Genomic DNA, 24731 nt, shown 5'->3' with positions numbered 1-24731 from the left:
GAGTACTGCGGGGTGATTCGCTAACTTAGTGTCTGACACTAAATGATAGCTGATCAATTAAATACCTTAAATCAAATACACTCACTTACCCATACACACACAAACACCCACAAATACATAAATAGATACATTTTCTGACATACACACACACACACACACACATGCATGGTGACTCTGATATTGTCACGGAAGAATGGAAGATACACAGAAGGACTTAGATTTCCTTCTCCTAAAAGAAGGCTCCAGTCTAAACATAAGTTATTTGAAATAAACTATATATTTTTGTTTTTTAGATACAAATAACTGTGTGGAAAACTTACCAAGTGCATGTCGGTACTCAGAACACGCATAAGTTATGTAGGGTTTCACAACCATGCTGATTGCAATTTTTTTTAAAGGTAGCTCTAAAAAAAATCCCGGCGGAATTTCAGGAAATCCTTTCTTCACGGAGGTTTCATTTATAAAGGCAACCTACATGCGATTCTCAATTCTCAAGTTTCAAGCGGTTTGTAATCCATCCATCCACATGATATTCTGTAACTACATACTCGTATATCGATTCCATAGCGCACATAGCTACTTCCGATGAATACGCATGTTACACAACACCAAGATAACTTCTTAATGAACACTTTCTCTTAAACTTTTAAATACTTCCAAATATGTCATCATTTAATGATCGATAACCTGCATATCAATTAATGAAGAATCGAATCAGGTATAACTTTTAGTGTAAAAAATTGGTTAAGTGCGAGTATGTTTGCACAGGAAGGGTTCCGTGCCATCGTACAAGAAATAAAACTTTTTTTTTTAATGTTCATGGCGGTAATCTTGGAATTTTTGGTATTTGTTGTTGTAGCGGCAATAGAAATACACATTCTGAGAAAATTTCAGGTCTCTACCTATTATGGTTTATGATATACAGCCCGCTGACGGACAGACGGACGGACGGAAAATGTAATCTTAGTAATAAGGTCCCGTTGGCACCCTTCGAGTACGGAACCTTAAAAAGAGAAACAGATTGTTGTCTCGCAGTACAACAAGCAAGTTTCAGGTTTTCTTGCACAAAATATCCAGACTACTACCTTCTACTGTTTGCTACCGGGTTGTGGGTTACACGTAGCTATGCTTTATTTAAATTCAAATTTCTATATTTTTATCTATGTTCACTTGTGGTGCTTATATTGTGATAAGACTATGAACAGTTCGGAAAGTAAATTCTACTGAGAAGAGCTGGCAGGAAACTCAGCAGTCTCTTTTCAAAAAGTTCATAATATCTACTCTCATTTATATTCTCTAAAGAGTAAAGCTTGTGTTGCGTGTGTAAAGAGAGAGATTTCAAGATAATAAATAGGTAATAGGCCACTTTTTGAAATGAAATCCGTAAAACCGTCACCCGATTGAAGTTTTAAAGTACGAATCTAAGTTTACACAACCTTCGTAGATATAATTATTTTACAAATTCAACAATTGACAATCCAAAGTTGTCATGACACAATACAGTGGTAGGTACCCATTTTGGTGATTTGAGTGAGTTTGAAATCAATCATGATTTTGAGATTCAACTTACCTACTACTTTTTTTTTTGAGTTTGAAAAAAAGTACCTATTAAAATATTAGGATTCGTGATATCATTCTGAACAGATGCGGTGTGTGTTTGTGCGTCGTCGGTAGTAGAGCTGCGCAGTCGCCGCAAAAACATCCGATTGCGCGCTGATTGCTTCCACATTTATATCGCTTTATGACCGACTGAAATAACTATCACGATTCACGATCACTACCATGTTACTAGTTACTACCTACTGCTGGATCCAATACATGATCGCTAACTAATGGGCCTCATAAAAAAGTTCAGAATCACTCAGCAAGCGATGGAGAGAGCTATGCTTGGAGTTACTCTACGTGATCAACTCAGAAATGAGGAGATCCGTAGGAGAATTAGAGTAACAGACAGCTCATCGCGTGGCGAGGCTGAAGTGGCAATGCGCAGGGTACATAGTTCGAAAAACCAATAGACGTTGGGGTCCCGCAAGGTGTTGGAATGGAGACCTTGCACCGGAAAGGACCCCCGACTAGGTGGACGGACGACATCGGGCGAGTCGCTGGGAGCCCCTGGATGGCGTCGGGCACAAGAGCGTGGTATGTGGAAGTCCCTACAAGAGAATTATGTCCAGCCGTGGACGTGTATCGGTTGTTGATGATGATAATGACGACTTCCTGCTGATTTAAGATCGCATCACACTATCACACTAATATTAGGTATAAAGGCGAAAGTTTGTGTGTATGTATGTTTGTTAATCCTTCACGCAAAAACCACTGGACGGATTTGGCTGAAATTCGAAATGGAGATAGATAATATCCTGGATAAGCACACAGGCTACTTTTTATCCCGGAAAATCAAAGAGTTCCCACGGGATTTCGAAAAACCTAAATCCACGCGGACGAAGTCGCGGGCGTCAGCTAGTCTCAAATAAAATGTTTTCCGAGATATTTTACTACAGCCAGGTTGCAAGTTGCAACACAAAATATCAAACTGTAGCGACTGTAGCCAAGAATTTATGACAGTAATATATGTTTTGGAATCCCGAAAAATAAAAACAAAACTCACAATAAATAACTGACTAAAAATGCTGACAAATGGGTCCAGAACTAAGGGTTTATTCCTAGTGCACTCTAAATAAACATAGTTTGGCTTTCATTTTCAATACTAACCAGTGAAGTTTTGTAGATACGTTCCAGATAACGGGGGTTTTCAGATTTCTGTTAAAATATTCAATTTCAAAGGTCTCAAAAATTTACACACAAATCTTTAAACCTGTGTAACTTTAAAACTAGTTATTTTTACAAAAATTTGAAAATCACTGACATAGATATTAGTTTCTAGAACGTGTCTAGAAAATTACGTCGAGTTTGATTGGTTAGTGTTGAGATGAGAACCTCCGTTTGTATCTTAGACTAGCGACCCGCCCCGGCTTCGCACGGGTGGACATTTATTTTTTCTATTTTCCGGGATAAAATATAGCCTATACGGATTCGGAAGAATCCCTCTAAGTAATGGTAAAAGAAATTTTGAAATCGGTCCAGTAGTTTTTGAGCCTATTCAATACAAACATATAAAAAACAAAAATACAAAAGTTTCCTCTTTATAATATTAGTATAGATAAAGGGTTTGAATGGAGCGATTGACGGAGAGACCTGTGTGGAATATTTAAATCAATAGGTATTATCTAGGCAGGTGAGCAATAAGGTCGCCTTTGCATACAATTGTTTTTAGTTTCTTTGCCTTGTCTTGGTTATTACATGTTTTGTGTGGTGTTTGTGTGCAATAAAGTTTTCTATCAATCCATTCTTCTTTATCCAATGGCCATGACTTCAGTTATAGATCTCGAAATTCAAACATAGTTTTATATTGATTTTGCCGACACACCAATAAAACGAAATGAAGAAAACTTAAAATTTTGAAACAATTGATACCTATTTTTTTTGCGCGATTTTAACAAAAACAAAAGTGTGAATATTATCAATGTTTAATAACCTGTGACATGACATGCTCTGTCACGCTTGACTCTATCTCTCGTAGAGTCACAGTTCGCCGCGCAACCTTGTCACATGTCACAAGCACAACCATGTCACAACAAACAATATTAACATGACTACTGGCTAAACGTGCATTTACATATTCGCACGAATGGCGAGACGGGACGCCAGCTAGATATTCACTTCACACGTTCATTCCAGCTAGGTGATTCGCTAACTCAGTGTCTAAAGCTTAATGATAGCCACCGAGGTTGGTTGGTTCTACGTTGCTGCTTTACTGGGTGACATTAAAATATTTTTTCATAGAAATCGTCTCGCAATCGCGCAGTAATTAAAGATATAATATGTTTTGCTCGACGAAACTTTGTACAAATGCTTTGGGTTTTTAAATGAATCTGCGACTAGTTCAATATGCTCAAGATGGGCTGCGATGGCGAATATGTATATGCGCGGTAAATTGTAAAAACCAAACAGTGAAAAATAGTAGACACCTTGAAAAGAATGTGGTGTGAATAAAATGTGAAAAAAGTTTCCGCTCTAAATGTTTCTGGTATTTCGCAATTAATCTGGCTAACTATGTGATCTCGACGGCCCCTCTAGCGTAGAGGCGGAAGCTGTGTGTCTCATATATGGGATGTATCGGGGTTCAATTCGCCCTAGTAACAATTTGGGAAATTTTGATTTCTGAATTGGCTCTAATGACTAATAATTATGGTCCCAAAAATAATATTTATGTATTTAAATAATTTTTAAATACGTATCAAACATTGTGGGACCGGCAGAATTCAAACTTGGATCTTCTGGGATCGCATCCGAGGCCTTGGCCATAGTCCGCCTCACTGCCAGTGCCGGAATTCAAGAAATTTATTTATTTAATTTAAATACCTAGTAAACGTTATGTTACGAAGAGTTCTCTCTCTACGCAAAAGATCTGGCGATTCTGGCTTAATATCTATAAATCACTTGGATTAGCAACTACCGCCCACAGTGTCCACACGTGGTGTTGATTTATTATTTATTTACATACAATAACGTCACAAGTATGAAACCACTCATAAATCATATTAAATAACATTTATTTACTTATTTATTAATTACAGAGGTTTTCTCTGTAGAAGTTGAATTCTATTAAATATCACAAATCATAGAAAAAAAATTATGTTGCGTGTACGAAAAAAAACCAAAACCAAAAGATACTTAAAATTCGCAAAATATTATAGCTTAAAAATTAAACAAAATATTCATTTTTCAAAGGAGAGACTGCCAATATAGGTACACGCCAACTTAAAGCTACAAGGGTTCCATACACGCCCTGGTCGGAGAAGAAGCCCGTAACAAACTCAGGCGGTTACCTATAGGTCATTCTACTATCACCGTCTCACAATATAACTTGAATCTAATAAAATCTAGCCCTAAATAAAGCCCATGTAATCCGTATTTTTAATTTTATCTAAAAAATCTACTAAAATGCATGCCTACTTATCAAAATGTATATGAAATTACAATTTACAATAACTGATAGAGTTTTGAGTTTTGAGTATGCAGTGCCTCTACGCTTATATAGGAAGTCTCAACTCAACTCAGTATCAACTCACTAGATCAATGCATTGTTCTATAATAATAGAATAATTAATTATAAACTAATTGATCAAAGCAAGCTTACCTAAGCGCGTCGGATGAAAAGCTCAAATCCTGAAATAAGCTTCACTATTTTCGCGGTTATTTCAAAATGATTGCAAGTTATTTGGCAGTTTTTTTTTCAAATTAACGGTCGCGACACTGTTTTATTATTAACAATTAATTTAACATCCCATAAAATGGTTATATGCGTGTAAATTTTGATAACATTTGAACAAGCAACCGCTCTAACCGGGGTCTGGAGATGGACTACGCGCGGGCAGTTCCTATACGTCACTGAACCAAATATAGATTCCGAAGCTTTCCAAGCGACTTTCCTCTCGCCTTATAGGGGAGGTAGGGGAGCATTGGGCACTTTTTTACATAAATGTTAATAAAACTGTTATTTTTTATCATAATAAAAATTGTATTCCCAATATATCAAGCACACATATTTGGCAGTAATTATTGCTAAGAAAAGTTTTGGTATTATAATTAGTTTCAAAGTTACAAAAGATCTTCGAACACTTGTCCAAAGTGCCCAAACCTCCCGCTGGGAGGGAGGTTTGGGCACCCCTATAGGGAGGTTTGGGCACTGAATTTAATATGCAGGATATTGCTTCACTATATAACTATACTTAAGTATTATACATAACATTGCTATAAAAATTGTAAGACAAACAGTTTTTCTTATCATAGACTTTAGAAAAATTAAACAATGTGACTTAGAATCAATAATGCACGATGTTGGACTTAATATATTTTAATAATTTATATTTAAAGGGGCATGAGACGGGCCTGCCCGCGAAATCAAATTTAATTTGGTTTTTCGCAATTTTCAAACTAATACGACAACGTAGGCTTATGGTATTTTAATTGCAACAACGGCAGTATCATCCTCACAGGTGTATATAAAAATCTTTACTTGAAAGGGTCCAGCTTAAGAAATTAATTCTAGTATCGACTATTCTCACAAATTAGTCGATACTCGAATTAATTTATTAAACTGGACCGAAGCGATGTCGTTCATATACAGTTTTAAGATTTTCAAAAAAATCTCCGACATTTTTCTTATTGAAAATTGTGGCCCGTGAGAGAATGGTAGCTTCTGGTGTCCTTATCGAAAGCTGAGGTTGTCTTTTAAAAAATCCCCTTATCCAATCTTTGGATGCAAGTTTCTTCTTGGTCCAGTTACCTGGCATTTTTTTTCAATGGCAGTATTAATACTAATAATAGAAATAATATTTTTATTCATAAACCAATTCGCGTGCCTTCATTTTTGACAGTCTATGGTTTAGTTTAAACGAAATTACAAGATATTCTGAAATTTTTTATTCTTTATCTTTCGTGAGTATTTGAGATGATATAAATTTAGAAAAAATATCTTTCACGACGCTACATGCTTTATGTATCTTTGAAGGTTAGACCTGGGTATATCATATTTCATCGCAGTAGTTTTAATTTTTCCTCCTTTAGAAACTTCTTCCAATGCGCGCAAAATAACATCTTTAGGGATTTCACGTCGCTTTTAAAAAAAAATGAAAACGGCATTATCCTGAAAAGAAATGATTAACCATTCAATTCCAATAGGCATATCAAAAAAGCACAAAATTATGACATCAAAAAACACTTAAAAACAGGGAGCATTGGGCATGCCCAAACCTCCCTCCTACCTGCGTGCCCAATGCTCCCCATAACCTCACTTTTCAAATAGATTTGAATAAGTTTATTTTTATCAAATGTTGAATCCTAATTGACAGGTAAATATAATCTTCATTAAACACAATAAAAGAAGTTAACACAGATACTTACACTTTCTTGCAGATTTCTGTGTTATGTTTCTTCAAATCACAATCAAAATAGTTACTTCTGTACGCTACAAACCGTTAAGCGCATGTAATTTGACAACCAAGTGAAATGACAGCTGACACTTTTGATAAGCGGTGTTGCCAGTTATTAAATTATAGTGCTGTGGTAGAAAACAAAAAATATCTAGAATACATTTTGAGGAATGAGGGGGTGCCCAAACCTCCCGACTGCCCAATGCTCCCCTACCTCCCCTACGTCTTTTTGGTAATATAAGGTTTAATTTCGCGTGTAGTTGCATACGTTATTTTACGTTTTATAGCGTGTCGGTGTGTGAAAAGTAGTTGCGGTGTTATTTTTGCCGGCGATTTTCTTCGTTTCCCGCGCGTGGCTTAAAACGGCAAGGCGGCTGCGCGGGCGCATTCACCTTAGTATGACTTTGCACGTTTCTACAACGTAGATAGATATCGAGTGAAATTGGACGTAACCTATTTTCTGAGAAACGTTCCAACTTACGATCAAGTCAAAATTAAAGAAATATCCCGGATTTTTCTTTTGCGATGCGATATGTCATTTGACCGTAATGTTATCAGTTTTTTTCATAAGTATCTTTCTTCTCTCTGGGCTGGTTTCCATCTGTTGTGCGTTAATATCTTTCTTATTACTTAAGCCAACTTTTATATCAGAGTATCGAATTTTTCGAAACACTTTATGACAAAATTCCGCAATCAATCTTAAAATTGCCTTTACACAAGTTTAAAAATTCAATTAAAAGTAGGTATGCTTCTGATTTTTTTCAAATAGGTACATGGTATGATAATTATTGTAAATCGAATCTTTGAAAGGAGCAACCGCCGAGTTTCTCTCTTGCTCTTCTCGGTAGGAAAGGTTTGATGAACCAGTGGTAGATGCATTTGAAAATTCAAAAGGTTTTCAAAAGGGTAAAGTTTATTTGAAAATTTAATTCTTAAAATTAAAAATCTATCTGTTTTACCCTGAAGGAATTTAGGTACCTAAAGTACCTTTTTTCATCATAAAACCTTAAGGGAAGGCGGCCTAAAAACGTATTGCAATTTATAGAGCATTTTGATATTCGAAATCTATCAACGTTTTCGAAATGTGAGAACTCGTACTAAGGGTTCAGATCGGAAGCTTTTGTTTGTACTTTGTAGCTGCGAGTGGATAGTGATTGTGAGTAGTCAATAATGACTTGCGCGATGCTGTGCCACAGTAGTGGCACGTTCCATCAATCAGCCGGCACACGAGCGGAGAAGTGATACAACCTACATACCTTACAGAGCGCGAATCATAATATAGTGAATTACTATGAGTGAAATGTTTCATTGAGCTATCTTTTAGCGAAGACGTTTAATTGAACCATAATTAACTTTAATACTTACTTCGTGCTTATGAGTTTACTATCAAATGTCTTCATCCACGTGGATTTAGGTTTTTAAAATCTCGTAGGGAAGGAACTCTATGATTTTCCAAAACTATTATTTTTTCACCCTAGCATGTGGTATCATTATTTAGGTAGAGCTCATTGAGTGGAGTACGAAGTAATTTTTTATTTTATTTTTATCTTAAAAAATAAGAAAATTGGGGGCCATTAAAGTTGTCAGTTTAAGACCATTTTTGTAAGGGGACTATTTCAAGAACTGTAGTTAGGAAGTTGAAATTTTGGTATATTATATACCATATACCTACTGTTTTTAAACAATAAATACTGAAAACAACGATTTATGAAATAGTTTGTATTTTTTGGGTTCCGTACCTCAAAAGGAAAAACGGAACCCTTATAGGATCACTTCGTTGTCTGTCTGTCCGTCGTGTCTGTCAAGAAACCTATAGGGTACTTCCCGTTGACCTAGAATCATGAAATTTGGCAGGTAGGTAGGTCTTACAGCACAAGTACAGGAATAAATCAGAAAACCGCGAATTCGTGGATACATCATTTAAAAAAAAATTAAAACGTGTTTCAATTTTCAAAGTAAGTTACCAAGTGGGGCATTATATGAAAGGGCTTTACCTGTACATTCTAAAACAGATTTTTATTTATTTTTACGTATAATAGTTTTTGATTTATCGTGCAAAATGTAGGAAAAATACCCGAGTACGGAAACCTCAGTGCGCGAGTCTGACTCACACTTGGCCGGTTTTTTGGGTTTTTCTTACACGTTTTATTGCGATGTTCTAGCTCGGAAAAGAAATATTTCATACACCCAAAATATGATGTTCATAATAAATTATGTACGGAACCTGAATAGAGCGAGGCCTGACTCGCATTAGACCGGTTTTATTTGAAGGGAATGACTTATGATGCCACACAAGGAACAACGGCTTAAATTCAAAGTAACCCCTGCTTGCTTCTACAACATTTGAAGATTACTCGATGGACTGCACTTGGCAGCACTAATGTTTATAATGACGGCTACACACGGAGACGATTGTTTGGGAGAAAATGTCGGAAACATCGCCGCTGGACGCAGGCCAACTATAAGTGCACATGACTATGAGACTCGTCAAAATTGAGATCTGAAGAATAATATCACACACCGCCGAGTTTCTTGCTGGATCTTCTCGGTAGGAAACGCATTCCGAACCAGTGGTAGATGCTCTTGACGATTCAAAAGTACCTACTTTGTAAAAATAATTCATTCTCATCATTAGCATCAAGTTCCGAATACGGTCACATGACGATTACACCTGCATTCAGCGCCAAAATGGCGAAAATCAAGTTGCTCTTTAAAAAACAAGCCGGCAATCACAGGTCCAGCGTACTTATATTAAGACAGGTCAGTGGTCTTCACGGTAGCACAGTTTAGTTCATTCTGATGGTAATGTGGGTCTTTCAGAACAGTGCAGTGCGCTGTGCAGTGATAGATTCACACAGCTTTGAGAACATGATGGAGAACTGGCAGGTATGATGGTTTCTTCACGGTGTTTTTCTTCATCGTTAAAGCAAGCAAAATACCTACCATGAAGTACATTTTTTTTCAATTATTAAAAAAGATGCTAATGTTGTAGCAATCCAAACACATATCTGCGAAGCAAAATTTAGCGGAAGATTGGAAAGGTCGAGTTAGTTTATTTTACAGATTGATTGCGGAATGGGAAAGCAGCCAAGTGCTGGCGGTTGCAGCGGGTAATTTTAGTCTGGACATTGACTTTAGTATTGCGTTGCAGATCAAGACGTGGGGATTTTACGAACGATGTTCTTCCGGATATGTTTATGGCGTTGCGTCGCGTCCTTCAGACGATAGGTTCTTGACCACAATAACACCTGATGGAAAGTGATGATGTGGCCTAAGATGGGACGCGTTTGCCTAGAAGGTGCCTATTCACTCTTACTTTAAAGAAACCCAGATTGATGACGCAAAATGTTTCGTACGTGAAGGTGGAATATCGATGGCATAAGGATGGAAGCTCGCCCGACGCGACGTCTCTTACGGTTTGGAGGTAAAAAGGCGAAGGGACTACAACGTCGAAAAGTTCCTGAGCACACTCTTCGAAATCCATACTAATATCCATACTAAAAAATCCATACAAATACCAATTCACTGACCTGTTTGATGACCAGCTTGCCCGTGGGCTTCTCGGTAACGTAGTTCTGCATGCCGGCCATGAGCACGGTCGCACCCAGGAACTTGTTCAGCAGAGCACGCGCCTCCGTGTCCGCGCTGCTGTCTCCCTCTTCAATCACTACGGCAATAACAACCAGATGTTATGTTTTGGTCTAAAGAGCTGTTTGACCTCATTCCACCCTCCTTTTACTACAACCGCACCGCACGCCACCGCAAGTCAGTGTTATATATCAATGTAATAAATCGGTTCCTCACCTATATCAGCGTTCTTCATCCTCGTCAGGATGTCTTGCACGCCAGTGACCTTGGTGGAGCTGTCGAGGAAGGAACGCTCCTGCATGCGGCCGTGCCCCGACCGTGTGGTGGTGGTGGTGGTGGTCCTCACGCCGTCGCCATCTTGCTCCGTGGTGGTGGTGGTCACCACCTCATCTTCTGACGCCAGGCTGTGCTCGCTGTCTGTGCGGGTCAGACCTATGAACAAGCGGTTCAAGTATTTAATTGCAAGGGAAGTGTAGGTAAAAGCTTACTTCGCTATAATCCGCTAAAAGTTATAAGTTTTAGATACTAATTTTATAAGTACTTATAAGATTTTAATACTAACCAGCATGGGTAGAGGAGTCGCTGGAGATGCTGTCCTTCATGGTGGATGTGCGAAGAATCAGCCCAGCTTTAGGGTATGTAGTGCGCTCTGACTTCGACGTTTCACCTTAAAAAAAGGCATAAACAAATTGGTTTTGCTTTTACTTATTGCTTAAATTAACTCACTCATTGCTCACGTTTCATTGGCATGTTTTTTTGATGGACAAGTTTATTCGGTAACTTTAAATACCTCATGTCATACTAGTATCAGTACCAAATGAATTATTTATTCAAATGCCTCCTACTATTACTAGATATATTTTTAAGTATTACTAATACTATGGAACTAATTTTGCCAAGCCAGTTGATTTTCGAATGCTGAACTATCGTATGCCTGAACTCGAATTATTTGCCGAATACCGATAGTGGAGCCAAGAACCATGAAGAAAATTCGTAATGCATGATCGAGAAGCGCAAATCGACGAGTTACGAGTTCACTGTTGCCGGTATAAAGGCTGTTGAATAACTGGACAGTACGAAATAATCACGCAAAAAATAGCAGTTACGAAAATTGGCCCCAGCACAAGGTACAGAAACATAAAAGTGTATTAATCTTTGTCTGGCATACCTAGTTTATAAATGCCTTGTTATCTGATTTATTTAAGTATAAATTATGTATTTTTTTATTCAGATACAAGTTAGCCCTTAATCTCACCTGGTGGTAATGGTAAGTGATGATGCAATCTAAGATGGCAGCGGGCTAACCTAGAAGGGGTGGCAGTTTTTATTAAACCCTTTGATTTCTATATGGCATCGTACTGGAACGCTAAATCGCTTGGCGGCACGGCTTTGCCGGCACTGTGGTGACTAGCCACGGCCGAAGCCTCCTACCAGAATCAATATAAAAATAGAAAGCAAACGAGCAGGAGGAGCACTTGATGTTAAATAAAACCCGACAGTTTTTTTTAACGCCAGCTTTTATGCGCCTTTTCAATACCCCTATAATTTGTAATTTATAGGGAACACAGCAGGTGGGAACGTTTTCCAAAACTTGATGTTACGTGACAGAAAATACCGCAAGGAGTTTTTCTATAATAGAGGATCTGACGTTTGAAATAAAATAAAGTCAATACTCACTGGCACTCTTAATGTATTTCTCAGTCAGTGATTTCACGGAACTTTGCCTCACTGTTTTTCTTTCATCCACCCTTTTCGCGATCTTCTCGGAATTCTCATTCGCTTTCTTCCCCACAGTCTCCATCTCCACTCTCTTTTCTGTTTTCTCCTGCACTCTCCTTCCCTTATCTTTAGTATCAATTTTTCTGTCCTTTAAGACACGTCTCTCATAGTCATCTGTGTCCAAACGATCATTTATTTTATCGTTTAAATCAGTGATCCTTTCTGTTCTGTTCTGAACGTATCTGTTTTCTACGCGTTCTGTTCTGTTCTGCACTTGTCCATCTTCTACGCGTTCTGTTCTGTTCTGCACTTGTCTATCCTCTATAAGCTCTATTCTATTCTGTGCTTGTCTATCTTCTTCACGTTCTCTTCTGTTCTGAACGTTTCTATCTTCAACAAAAGCGTCTATGTTTTCAACTTTTTCCTTCTGTGTGTACTTCTGTTCTCTTCTGTCTATGCTGTTAGTTCCGCTAGTGATTCTGCTCTCAGTTATTCGGCGGTCGCTGTGTGTAAACTGATCTATTGCAGCGCGTTCTTCTTTCTGTTTAAAATGATAGCAAATTATAAAGTTGGGTACGTACGTTCACGCGACGTGTGTTGAATTAAATAAAATCATAGTTCTTACGACCATGTTCATACTACATACTACATGGTATGTATAACCGAAGCGATGCTGCGTTAGGTCGATGTAAATAGTATTCTTTTGCCTTAGGTAGGTAATCTTTTATTTTAAGAATCCTTAGGTAATTTTACTACGAAAAATGTTCCCCACAACTTATATGGTTCAGCGTGGAAATGCAACTAAGTAGCATTCTTGGTCACTTGGTACCATTCCATGTGACTACCATTAGAATATTAATTAGTTTAACTTCTCATTGAAATGAGTTCAGAGGTTTTACTGTTTTACTGTGAATCATCGACTAACTAGGTAGGTATGTTTAAGTACAAACCGTCTTCAAAAACTCTAGGCGCAGTTTTAACTGAGAATGCGTGGTAAGGGATACATGTATTTAAAATTCAAAGTCCGAAAACTTGCCTAAAGTTTGTGATAAGAAAATGTGTAAAAAAATGTCAGAATTTTCCATTTACATTATTAAAAGTTTAGTGAAAATTACTGTTTATTGTAGAATAGAATAGATTTTTATTCAAATAAACTTTTACAAGTGCTTTTGAATCGTCAAATAATTTACCACTGGTTCGGTACGTCTCATGATAAATATTAGTGTTCAAAATTGAATGAGATGGAAAGTAGTTCTTAGTGACAGTCTTGTTGTTATAATTTATCATTTAGGTACTTTTCCCATACCTGTGTATCTACCTGAATATGTATAAGTAGGACCAAGATTACTTTTCCATCAGAGATGCCTAAAATGTTCATTTTAGCTTTAAACTAAACTGAATTGAACGGTGAGTTTTACACTCATCACCTAGCCGCAAAACATATTGTACATCCCTGGTGGAAAAAATCCCTTTCCTTATTTTATTAAGACATAAGGCAACTTGCACTTTACGATTTATTGCTAAGAAACTAACAACAGGAACTTACGTTATTAACTGCGCTTAAAGTGGTACCAGTGTCACCGCCGAACTTCTTCGTCGTCGTTATAGCCGCCAGACCATGCAGAAACCTCGACGGCTTCTGTTCCTGGGACTGCAGGAGCTTCTCCAGGTCCTGAGGCTCCGTGGAGTAAGCGGTCACGGAGACGGTGCCTTCTGGTTCGCCTCCGTTCCGCGAGTGGAACTCTTGGCGAACCACAGTACCTTTCACTGCCGGATTAGTAACGAAAATGTTAGCCAACCGTTTATATAAAAAGGTATTGTTATCGAAATAGGTACACACACAAGAACAATAATTGCATCTAAAAGTGCCGGTCTTGAAACTACAGTTTTTTCCAATGTTTGTAATGAAAAGTTACGTTTATTTACGTAAGAAATTAATAAATTTAACGTATATTTACTGAATTATAACAGAAATTAGTTGGTACACTAAACCAGTTGTCAATTTTAATTCCTTATAATGACTAAACTGTAGCTCAGCTGCACAAATATTTAAAGAGTGATGTTGTGTGATTCACAACGGAATTTAATAATAATAAAGATAAGATGTTATAGTACGCGACAGGTCGAGACGGCGATCGGGGTGGGGACGCCCCGCACACCCGCACAGCCCCCGCGCTGACCCGGAGCGGGATAGCCTGGCTGATGTGCGGGTGTGCGGGGCGTCCCCCGCCTCATACCTCGATTGCTATTTCGACCTGTCGCGTACTATACAATATTCTTGCTTATTCTTTTGTGCACAATCTCTAAATTAAACCAAATTGACAGATCTAAAACTCCTTTTCCTCAAGGAACACTATGAAAGGGATAGCAATACATTTAATCCTGTTATTTTAGATTAGTTTAAAAATCGTGTACAACAGAATTAGCCACATTATCTATCTATACTTCTGTACTAATATTAAAAAGAGGCAAAGTTTGTGAATTTGTTTGTAGGAAGTAATCTTTGAAACTATGAACTGATTTAGAAAATTCTTTCACTATTCAAAAGCTACATTATTCCTGACTGACATAGGCTATATTTTAATTTACAAAAATTAGAGATCTCTACGACCATTGCAATAAGCTAAGTGCAAAGCCCGGGCGGGTCGCTAGTTAATAATTTAAATAAATGTTCAAACAGACAGAAGAATTACAAACCTTGATAATTTGAAGCTCCATTTCTCAATGCCTTGATACCAAACAAAGGTCTGCCATCAGCGTCCAAAGGTCCTGGACCATAACTAGATGTTATAACATCAAGAGGTTTGGAGATCACTTTCGACGGACTTGTAGAGCGATACTTAGGTTTCTCAGGCTCTACTTTCTTCGTGCTAAAAGTGCGAGTCTCTGATGTTATCTTCTTTAAGTTCCTGTTTGTGACCCAAGAGGGTTTCTCTTCTTGCTTCTGTTTTGGAGGTATCTTTTTCTCGATTTCGTACACAGTTTTTATGATGGTTTCCTTCTTAGTTTTAGTTGTATCTGACTTCTGATGGTTGAGTTCAAGGTTTGTGAGTCGATCGGGGCTGTGTTGGGTATGACGTGGCCCAGCAGGGCTTTGAGTTCTGAGATCTGGACTTTGAACTTTACGTTCTGGACTTAGAGCTTTCCGATCCGGTACATGAGCTTTACGGTCTGGACTGTGAGCTTTTCGCTCAGGACTAGGAGCTTTATGATCTGGCCTGTGCGCATTGCTATCCGAGATGTATGGTTTTCTATCAGGACTGTGCATTTTTCTTTCGGGACTAGATTTTCTGTTGTCTAAATCAACCTTTCTTTGTGGAGTTGGACTTTGAGTTCCAGGAATACTCTTGTGTGGTGATGGTGATCTCTTACCGTTGATATGAACTGTTTCAATGGTATCTTTTGAAGAAGTGCGTTCGGTGATATTTTTAGATGTAGTTTTCGAAATTTTTGTTTCGACGGCATGATGAGTTTCAATCTTTTTAGATTTTTGCTGTTCTACAACTGGTGTCTTCTTCACTTTTACATCTGAAGTAATATTTTTGTCATTTTCGTCAAGTCCAACTTTTTTCATGTAAGCAGTAGCGTATTCGCTAAAGCGATTTGATTTAGGTTTTGGTGTAGCAGTCTTCGTAGGTGAAATTGGTCTCGGTTTTTTATCAGGACTAGATTGCCGGAGGGGACTTTTGGATTTAGTAGGGACTTTTGGAGCTAGCTTGTTAGGACTGCGTGATCTGATATCCTTGTCTGGTAATGTCCCTGTAGGTTCTTTAGCATGCCCATTTAACATTGGCTTGTCATTTTCCTTTGGATGACTATCGGATGTCAAAGGCATTTGTGGAGATTGTTTTCTAGTATAATCAGGAGTTGCAGACTTTAGTGGGGAATGCTTAGGTGGTCTTTCAGGTGAGTGTGGTTTTTGACTTGCAGGTTTTGCGTGGCGCTCAGGGGATCTGTTTTGACTTTGACGTTCAGGTGAGCTAGTTTTAGTAACTTTAGTTATAGTTTGTTTATTTCTTGTAACAGTGTTTGTAGTTATTTGTTCATTATCCATCTTCTTTGCTACACGCATTTGCGCTCTAATGCGTCTTCTCTGCTCGTAGCCCACGACCTTTTCCAACTGAAAAATAAAAATTAGAAAATATTAATAAAGTTTCATATTTAAAAATATAACCTACATTTCAATTACAATTTTCAAGTACGGATCATAGAGTCCCGGCGTGACCACAACTCATACAACAGAGTCGAAATATCGAAAAAATAAAATTATCTAATTAATTGTGGTATGTATTCGTTATCTAACTCAACATTGTAATAATATTTGGTACTGACCATTTGTTCCAGGAGGTCTAGGTCGAAGATATCCTCTATGCAGGGTTGATGGTGCTCAACACTACTGCGTCGGCGCTCAGCACTGGCGGTTGCTCTCTCAATACTGGTTCTGCGAAGTTCAACTCCAAACTTTCCACTGCCACGTCTACTGCTGATATCAGTTTCCTCTGAAACTTTTGTTTCTTCCTTTAGTTGACTAGTTTTGGTTGGTCTTTGATAACCTGGCACCTTTTCTTGAGGTTTGTCTGATTTTTCAAGACTCGGTCGCCCCTGATTTGGTAGATCAGCTGCAGAAGTAATAGTCGTCACCGTAGTTGAACTGATTTCTTTAATTTTATGTGAAGGAGATCTGGGTCTATCGGGCGACTGTGGTCTTAAACGAGCAGGACTACTACGAGGTTTCTCGTTGTGAATAACATGTGGTTCCCGAATCTCTGAAGTAGTTTCTTTTAAAAGAGCCTTTTCAGATATTGATGTAGTGTGTTTTATAACTTCAGATTTTGGAACATCGTTATCGAAAGAGGATTGTCGAACATTCACTGAAGATGTTAGTGGAGTCTTTTTTGTTAAACTTGTATCAGGTACTTTCGAAGGCTTAGCATTAGGTACTTCCTTAGTTTTAGGAGAGGTTGTAGAAGCTATATTCTCAAACAATGCTTTAGCCTTCTTAACTGCTTCACTACTACGTAATGTAGTTATTTTAACTGTAGAAGTTTTGTCAGATGTCTTAACATTAGGGGTGACCACGTCTCTGACTTTAGCATTAGATGACGCAGTTTCTTTTGCAAATGAGGGTTCTCTTAAATTATTGTTTTGTTCTGATTCAGATGTATCTTTGATATAATCATTTAAATTTTTATTTATTGTATTATCATCCTGATTATCAACAATTTTTCTCATTATCTTTTCATGTTGTTCTCTAATTTTTCGTTCTTTCTCTTCACTTTCAAGAGTTTCATTTAAAAATTGTTCTGCGGTTTTCACGAATTTGTTTACCTTATCCGAAACACTCAGTAAACAATCGTCACTTTTCAAAGAGTCGTCTACACTACTTAGATCAGGGCGCTCAATTTTCTGAGCTGGTTTTGTTTTAGTAGTTTTCACATTTTCAGCTGTTTCAATAAACAAATGAGCTTTGTCATTTACGCTCAATTTTGTATAATCATCCTGGTAAGTTGTGTTGTTATCATATTCATCTATGATATTACGAGAAGGACTCCTATCCTTAGAATCAACCGGCCCTTTAGCAAACTTGTTAACTTTTTCAGAGACTGACAGTAAGCACTGATCTGATTTTAAATTTTCTTTATCAAAATCTGAATGGACTTTCCTTTCTGTTTCCTTAAATCGAGTTGTAGTATCTTTTGTTTTGTTAACGTTGTCTATTTTAGTATTAAACTTCGATACTTTGTCATTCACGCTAAGTAGACTGTCATCTCTCTTCTTGATATCGTCCGTTCTTTTCACAAACAGTTCGTCATCCTCACATATTTCGACAATGTCATCTACTATAGATTCTGTTTCATGAATCGTATGGTGAGTTCGGGTGTGGTATTCATCATCGGGTTCATTCACTTCATCGGGAAATCTGGGTGTACCATTATCGTCTGAAAATCCGACTGGCGTTGGACAAATACGATCTGGAGAGTTTTCACGTGATGACTTTGCTTGTTGAACATCAATAATTACATCGTCTTCATCTGTCGACGTATTCAAAGCTGTTGCTGATTTAGGTTTGCTTGTTGGTAATTTTGTTTGGGAATCTTTAGGCGAATATTTTTGATATTTGTTTGTAGTAGTCGTTTGTTTGGTAACTTTATCATTTACTTGAATTTCAGGTTTAGACCTCATTCTTTGTGGCGAAGTCTTCTTAGTTTTCAATGTAGTATCACTAGCCGTTCGCGTTACTTTTATTTCAACATCTTTTTTCAAATAGTCTTTAGTGCCTTTTGGTGCAAATGTCTTTTTAGGCTCCTGTTCCAAAACTTTATTGATAGTATTTTGAGTAGTTTTATTTGTTGAAACTTTAGTTGTTGATGATTTAGTAAAACTAGATTGTTTTACTGTAGTGTTAAGTTTCTTAACATCAGTTGTAATTGATTTATCTGTTTTTGTCGGTGACGGCCCGCTAGGTGATGGTTTACGTATATGAGAAGGAACTTGATCTCTCGGTTTGATACCACTTGTTTTGGTTACCTGAGGAGATTGCGGTCTTTCAATTGGTGATTGTGGTTTTTTGGGGGATATACTTCTTGTTGGTGCAGGGGATACATTGGATACCTTTTTTGTGGGAGAGACATTTCGTGATGGTGGTTTACTTGCAATTTTTTGATCTTTCACTTTCTCGCGGTTTTGTTTTTCAATATGAGTTATATCATCATTCTCAATAATTGTAGTTTCTTTTGTTATTGTAGTTTGATTTACCATATTATCTGACCCTACTTCTTCAGTTGACAAAGTTACTGGTTTAAATGGAGTCTTTTTATGAGTTGGAGATTTTTCAAAGCAGTCTGGAGAATGTTGTTTAGGCAATTTTTGTATTCTGTCTAATTCTTCTCTCTCCTTTTCAGAAACAATAAATTCTGAGTTATATTCGGAATTTGTAGTTGACACTGTTTTGTTACCAACTTTTACTTCACTATTTTTTGCAGGAATAGTCTTTCCTACAGGGATTTTGCGTGCTGGTTTTGTTGAAATTGGTACAGTTGATAAGTGATCAGTTTCGTCTACAATAACTTCTGTAACATTTTTCACAAAGGCTTCGTTTATAGTTTCAGTGGCATATTGTATTTCAGATTTGGTAATAGATAGCTCAGATTTTAATTGCTTTTTAGGTGGACTAGGTGACCTATTTGACTTGGGAGAAACGACAGTTGGCTTATCATAAGTACCATGAGCTTGCCTTACTGGACTATCATGGCGCCTATGTGTACCTATCTTTTCTGGATATTCTGGTGTTATAGCACTTTTCTTTTCTTTCTGTTTAGGAGTTTGATCTGTGGCCTGACTTTTTGTTAAATTATTCTTCACATTATTTATTTCATGGCTAATATCTGTTTTAGGTAAGAGTGACTTAGGCTCACGAGGTTCATAAGTAGGATCATTTTTAATTTCACGCGTAGGTGAGGGTTTTTTATAGCCTTCAGTTTTTGTTTTATTTAATAGGCTTTCGGTATTACGTTCGTGCTCATAATTTGACATAATGTCTTGAAGCTTGGTAGGCGACGTATCTCGAGATGGAGTTTTAGTCTTCTTTGAAGTATCGGTGATGTTACTCAGACTAACTGTCGTTTTATTTTTATTTTCAGTTTCTTGTGTAGTACATTCTTCAGTCTTTGTTAGTTCCGTAGTTTTCTTTACATTTTTTTTAAATAACAAGTTTTCTTCTTCTCTTGGTGAAGGACTTCTACAAGGCGAAACACTCGGTGAACTAACATTAGCTTCCAAATTTTTTGAACTTGTGATATTTTTGTTTGTAACAGATTCGGTTTCAGTTGCGTCTGTATCAATCATGCCTAGTATTTTCCGACATCTTTCTTCGTATGTTTCACGTCGTTCAAATGGTGGTTTAGTTTTTATTGGTTTATCTTTTTCTTTATCAGGATGATCTTTAATTTGAACTTTATGCTCCGTGAATTCTTTCGTCTCGACATTTGGTGAAATTATAAAACTTGTAGGAGGTTTTTCTGTAGGCGATATCTGAGTAATCGAAGATTTTTTCAAAGAACTTTTTCTAGGAAGGCTCTCTTTTGTTGGGCGTTTTTCTGGAGATGGAGATCTACAGGGAAGTTTTGATGACGGTGAATCTTTAGAACTGTCATCTTTTGGAGCGTGAGTCACTACCTTTCTTGGTCCAGTATTAAAATCTTGTTCATCTAAGTCTGTGACAATTGTTTTATCAGTTGTAGGTGATTTATAATAGACAAAACCACTCACGGATGTAGTTGGTGAACTTTGTCCAGATGAAGGAGCCTGCTCAAGATCTTTAGGTTTTCTCGTTGGACTGGTAGATGGGGTAATGAGTTGTCTTGGTCGTTCTTTTAGCTTGGTTTTATTAATTTCTTCCGTAGTTCTTTCCGTACCAATAAAGTCAGACGTATGCTTGTATTTACTATCTTTCGTCAAAGATTTGACCGGCGAAGTACTGTTTCTTGGAGATTTATTAGTCGGTGTCTGAGACGGGGCACGCCCTATTTTTGGAGAATCAAGATGCTTTTCAGGCTTTGACTTTTCTATAGTCTCATCTGTAATTGTTACGCTGCGTCTTTTTTCTTCTTCATAAGTATTACGCTTTAGATCATAAGACTCAAACTTAGATGGTGACGGTGCCTTACTGCGTTGTGAGACAATTTTTTCTGGAGAATACTTAGGTTCGTATTTTTCAGGAGCGTCTTTTGTTGGGGACTCTTTGCGGTCATAGGAATCTGTGAATTTGTCTTTATTGTCTGTGATAACAGGATGATTATCTTTGACTGGGCTGTATCTGATGGTAGAAGTTGAATTCGGTGCTTTATTTCTCGACGGGGACGGACTTTTTTGTGGATAAGATTTTGGTGAAAAATCAAATATATCAGGATTTTCATCCGGCAAATTTTTTCTTGTTGGTGATTTTTGTGAAATAGGTATGTCATCATTTAAGTTTCCTTGTCTTACTGGACTTGCTGGGCTTGGCTTTGAAGGAGAAGATGGTATTTTCTTATGATAGGTATCAGGACTAGGCGAACGATGTGATTTCGTTGTTTCATTTACATTTTCAGAATAATCAGTAGAACCTTCGTTTTTAGTCTGCTTTTGAATCATATGAACTAGTTCTTCATTGTCATCGCGAGTATACATTTTCGTTTCTTCGTCAATAAATTTATAATGTTGATCTGAGATTTTATTAATGGTAGGTTTGGAAGATCTACGCTCGGGGCTTTTAGAAGGTACATTTTTTGTTGGTGATGTTGCGCTAGGTAATTTAGAATCGTCGCTCAATTTCGGTTTGCTGGTAGCTGTTGGTCTCATGTAACCTGGTTCACTATGAGATGTTTCCTCCGGTTCTTGGCTAGCATTTCTTGCTGGGTTCTTAGGATACTTTTGCAAAGGTTCAGTTGAACTTCTTGTTGGCGATAAAGATTTAGGGTATTTTTCTTCTTGACTTGAGATTCTTTGCGGTTCCTCAGTTGGTTTAGTCTTTGCATTTTCTTGAAATTTGTCAACTACATCGTCGTCTTTTCTAAACAATTCTCGCTGTATATCTGATTTAAGTCGATCGGGGCTGTAGTTTTTAGGTGACGTGGAGAGAAAATTAGTTGGTCTTCCGTCCATTGGACTAGAGTTCCATCTCTGAGGAGTAGTGATTTTTTCAACGTCTTCAGTGGGAGACCTTGGTCTATCATAGACGTTAGCTTTACTTTTCGGTTTTCTTTCTGGACTAGGACTGGTTCTGGAGCGATGATTCTGGTCTGGTTTCTCTGGGCTTGTACTCAGTCTTGACCGGCGACTGTCTTGTAGATATTCTTTAGAACTATTATGTTTGTTTACCGTAGTCTCTTTAACTGTTGTAGTCGATTCAGTAGTGGAATATTTATCAGAACTAACAGTTCGTGAAGGAGAATGTCTATCAATTTTACTCGGACTTCCATCTCGACTCGAAGGTTTCTTGGAAGTTTTATCAGGGCTTTCACCTCGAACTACAGGTGCTCTGTAGCTCTTTTCAGGGCTTTCACCTCGACCCGCAGGTGTTCTGGAACTCTTATCAGGGCTTTCATCTCGACCCACAGGTGTTCCATAGCTCTTATCAGGGCTTTCACCTCGACCTACAGGCGTTCTGTAGTTTTTTTCAGGGCTTTCACCTCGGCTCGATGGTTTTCTGTAAGTCTTATTAGGGCTTGTACTCTTATCAGGGCTTTCAGCTCGACCTACAGGTGTTCTGTAGCTTTTTTCAGGACTTTCATCTCGACTAGCTGGTTTCCTGTAAGTCTTATCGGGACTTTCACTTTTACCCACAGGTGTTCTGTAGCTCTTTTCAGGGCTTTCACCTCGACTCGATGGTTTCCTGTAAGTTTTATTAGGGCTTATACTCTTATCAGGGCTTTCAGCTCGACCTACAGGTGTTCTGTAGCTTTTTTCAGGGCTTTCATCTCGACTAGCTGGTTTCTTGTAAGTCTTATCGGGGCTTTCACTTTTACCCACAGGTGTTCTGTAGCTCTTTTCAGGGCTTTCACCTCGACCTACAGGTGTTTTGTAGCTTTTTTCAGGGCTTTCACCTCGACTCGATGGTTTCCTGAAAGTCTTATCGGGGCTATTACTTCGACCCACAGGTGTTCTGGAAGTCTTATCGGGGCTTACATCTCGGCCCACGGGTGTTCTGGAAGTTTTATCAGGGCTTTCACCTCGACCTGTTGGTGTTCTGTAAGTCTTTTCAGGGCTTTCTCCTCGATTAGCTGGTTTTCTGTAACTCTTGTCAGGGCTTATGCTACTTCTTAAAGAAGATGTGCTCGACTTAAACGTCTTACTTCCAGGAGAGGAAGCCCTTGTCGATGGCCTAGTTGGAGTATCGGAACGAAGAGTACTCGCCCATGCTTGGTGTGCAGGGCTCAAATCATTGCTTATCTTCCTTTGAGTATAATCAGTCTGATATGTTGACTGATACTGATCAGTACTCGTTATCTTCTCTACAACTTTATTTTCACGTGTGATTTTGTGGACACGTTCGTCAGTATTTTTTTGCGAATGAATCTCACTGGTATCATGGTGTCTCACATCCGTGTCATCTTTCGAAGTAGTAATATCTTGACGAGTGAGATGATCACGCCGAGTGATATCATCTACATCGGTTTCGTGCTTACGTTGTTTTCTGTATTTCTCAGTAGTTCTTTCAAAGTCATCAGTTTTATTTTCACGTGTGATATTGTGTACACGTTCGTCAATATTTTTTTGCGAATAAATATCACTACTATCACGGTGTCTCACATCCGTGTCATCTGTTGAAGTAATAATATCTCGATGAGTGATATGATCACGCTGAGTTATATCATCTACATCGCTTTCATGTTTACGTTGTTTTCTGTATTGGTCAGTCGTTCTTTCATAGTCATCAGTTTTATTTACCAAATCATCCTGGGTTTTTCTGTAATCATAGTCCTCAACAGTTGTGTGAGAGTCTACCCTGCGGTTATTTCTATATTTTTCGGTACTTTGATTGTAGTCATCGACTTTGTTTTCAGAATAGGTTTGATTGCGTTTAAAATCATAATCATCACTAATCTTTTGAGAGTCTACAATATCATTTCTATCATTGGTAGATTCATGAATAATTTTTGAGGAGGTTTCATTAATTCGCTTCTGCGAAGTTTCATAAGATTTGTTTGCAGTTCTAGTTTGATAAGAGTGCTGTTCTGAATGACTAGTCTGAACTGAAGGGGCGCGGAACTCCCGGCGAGTGCTCGTCACTCTAGTGCCGTCTGGTAAACGCCTAGTTTCCACTATAACTTTCGTATTCTCATCCGGATAGTCAACTTTCCTCGAAACTATTTCTCCTTGATTGAAATCAATCCTTAAATTCTGTTCGTATTCACTAGTATTTTGTTTTGTGAATTTCTGAGAAGTGATATCATCGACTTCATCGGTACGATTAGTGTTGTAGGATTTTTGTGAAGACAGGTCGAAGTCATCGGCGGATTGATATGGCACTGCTTCGCGAGTGGAAACTTTTTCGAATTTGGACGTGGCAGTCGATGAACTTGTTGTTGATGAGGAAAGCATTCCATCCTTAGTTTTGCGCACGACTTGTTCATGTGCTGCGGTGTTAGAAACGTTTTCATTCCGTTTGAGACTAGTTTTTCCATCGTCGTATTCAGTGGTGGCTTTTTTGTTGTAGTCTACCGCTGCGAATTGACCTTGGCCACCATCGACGTCGTATTTCCCTTCTATGTTAGCGTGGACTGACTTCACGTGCGTGCGGCCGTCGTCTGTCGTTCTGTTCTCTGATTCTACATTCCATCCAGCGTTGGAAAGGTCCTTGAGATCTGGAAAATAATTTTAGTTATGTACTGGGAGTTTTATGATATGTTTTAGGTTACTGGTTAATGCGTTAGTGTTGTTAGACTAGTG

At 38.0% G+C, this 24731-nt stretch overlaps 1 protein-coding gene across 15 annotated transcripts in view; it reads right to left on the bottom strand.

The window, feature by feature from the left end:
• The window catches only part of LOC123872836 (microtubule-associated protein futsch), a 119621-nt gene that overhangs the window by 33704 nt on the left and 61186 nt on the right, over positions 1-24731 (bottom strand). For 8 of the 15 annotated variants that reach the window (XM_045917407.1, XM_045917395.1, XM_045917399.1 and 5 more), the window contains 7 exons: positions 16635-24646; positions 15000-16422; positions 13849-14069; positions 12261-12843; positions 11146-11250; positions 10800-11015; positions 10526-10662 (listed from right to left, as the gene is read on the bottom strand). In XM_045917407.1, coding sequence (XP_045773363.1) covers positions 10526-10662; positions 10800-11015; positions 11146-11250; positions 12261-12843; positions 13849-14069; positions 15000-16422; positions 16635-24646 — 10697 coding nt within the window. The remainder of the gene's footprint in view (positions 1-10525; positions 10663-10799; positions 11016-11145; positions 11251-12260; positions 12844-13848; positions 14070-14999; positions 16423-16634; positions 24647-24731) is intronic. The other 7 variants (XM_045917398.1, XM_045917400.1, XM_045917404.1 and 4 more) reach the window with 7 other exon arrangements.

This window comes from Maniola jurtina, chromosome 15 (assembly GCF_905333055.1).
Source record: "Maniola jurtina chromosome 15, ilManJurt1.1, whole genome shotgun sequence".
Classification (NCBI taxonomy): Eukaryota; Metazoa; Arthropoda; class Insecta; order Lepidoptera; family Nymphalidae; genus Maniola; species Maniola jurtina.
The sequence above is the reverse complement of the archived record's forward strand: the minus strand, read 5'-3'. Positions and strand labels throughout refer to the sequence as shown.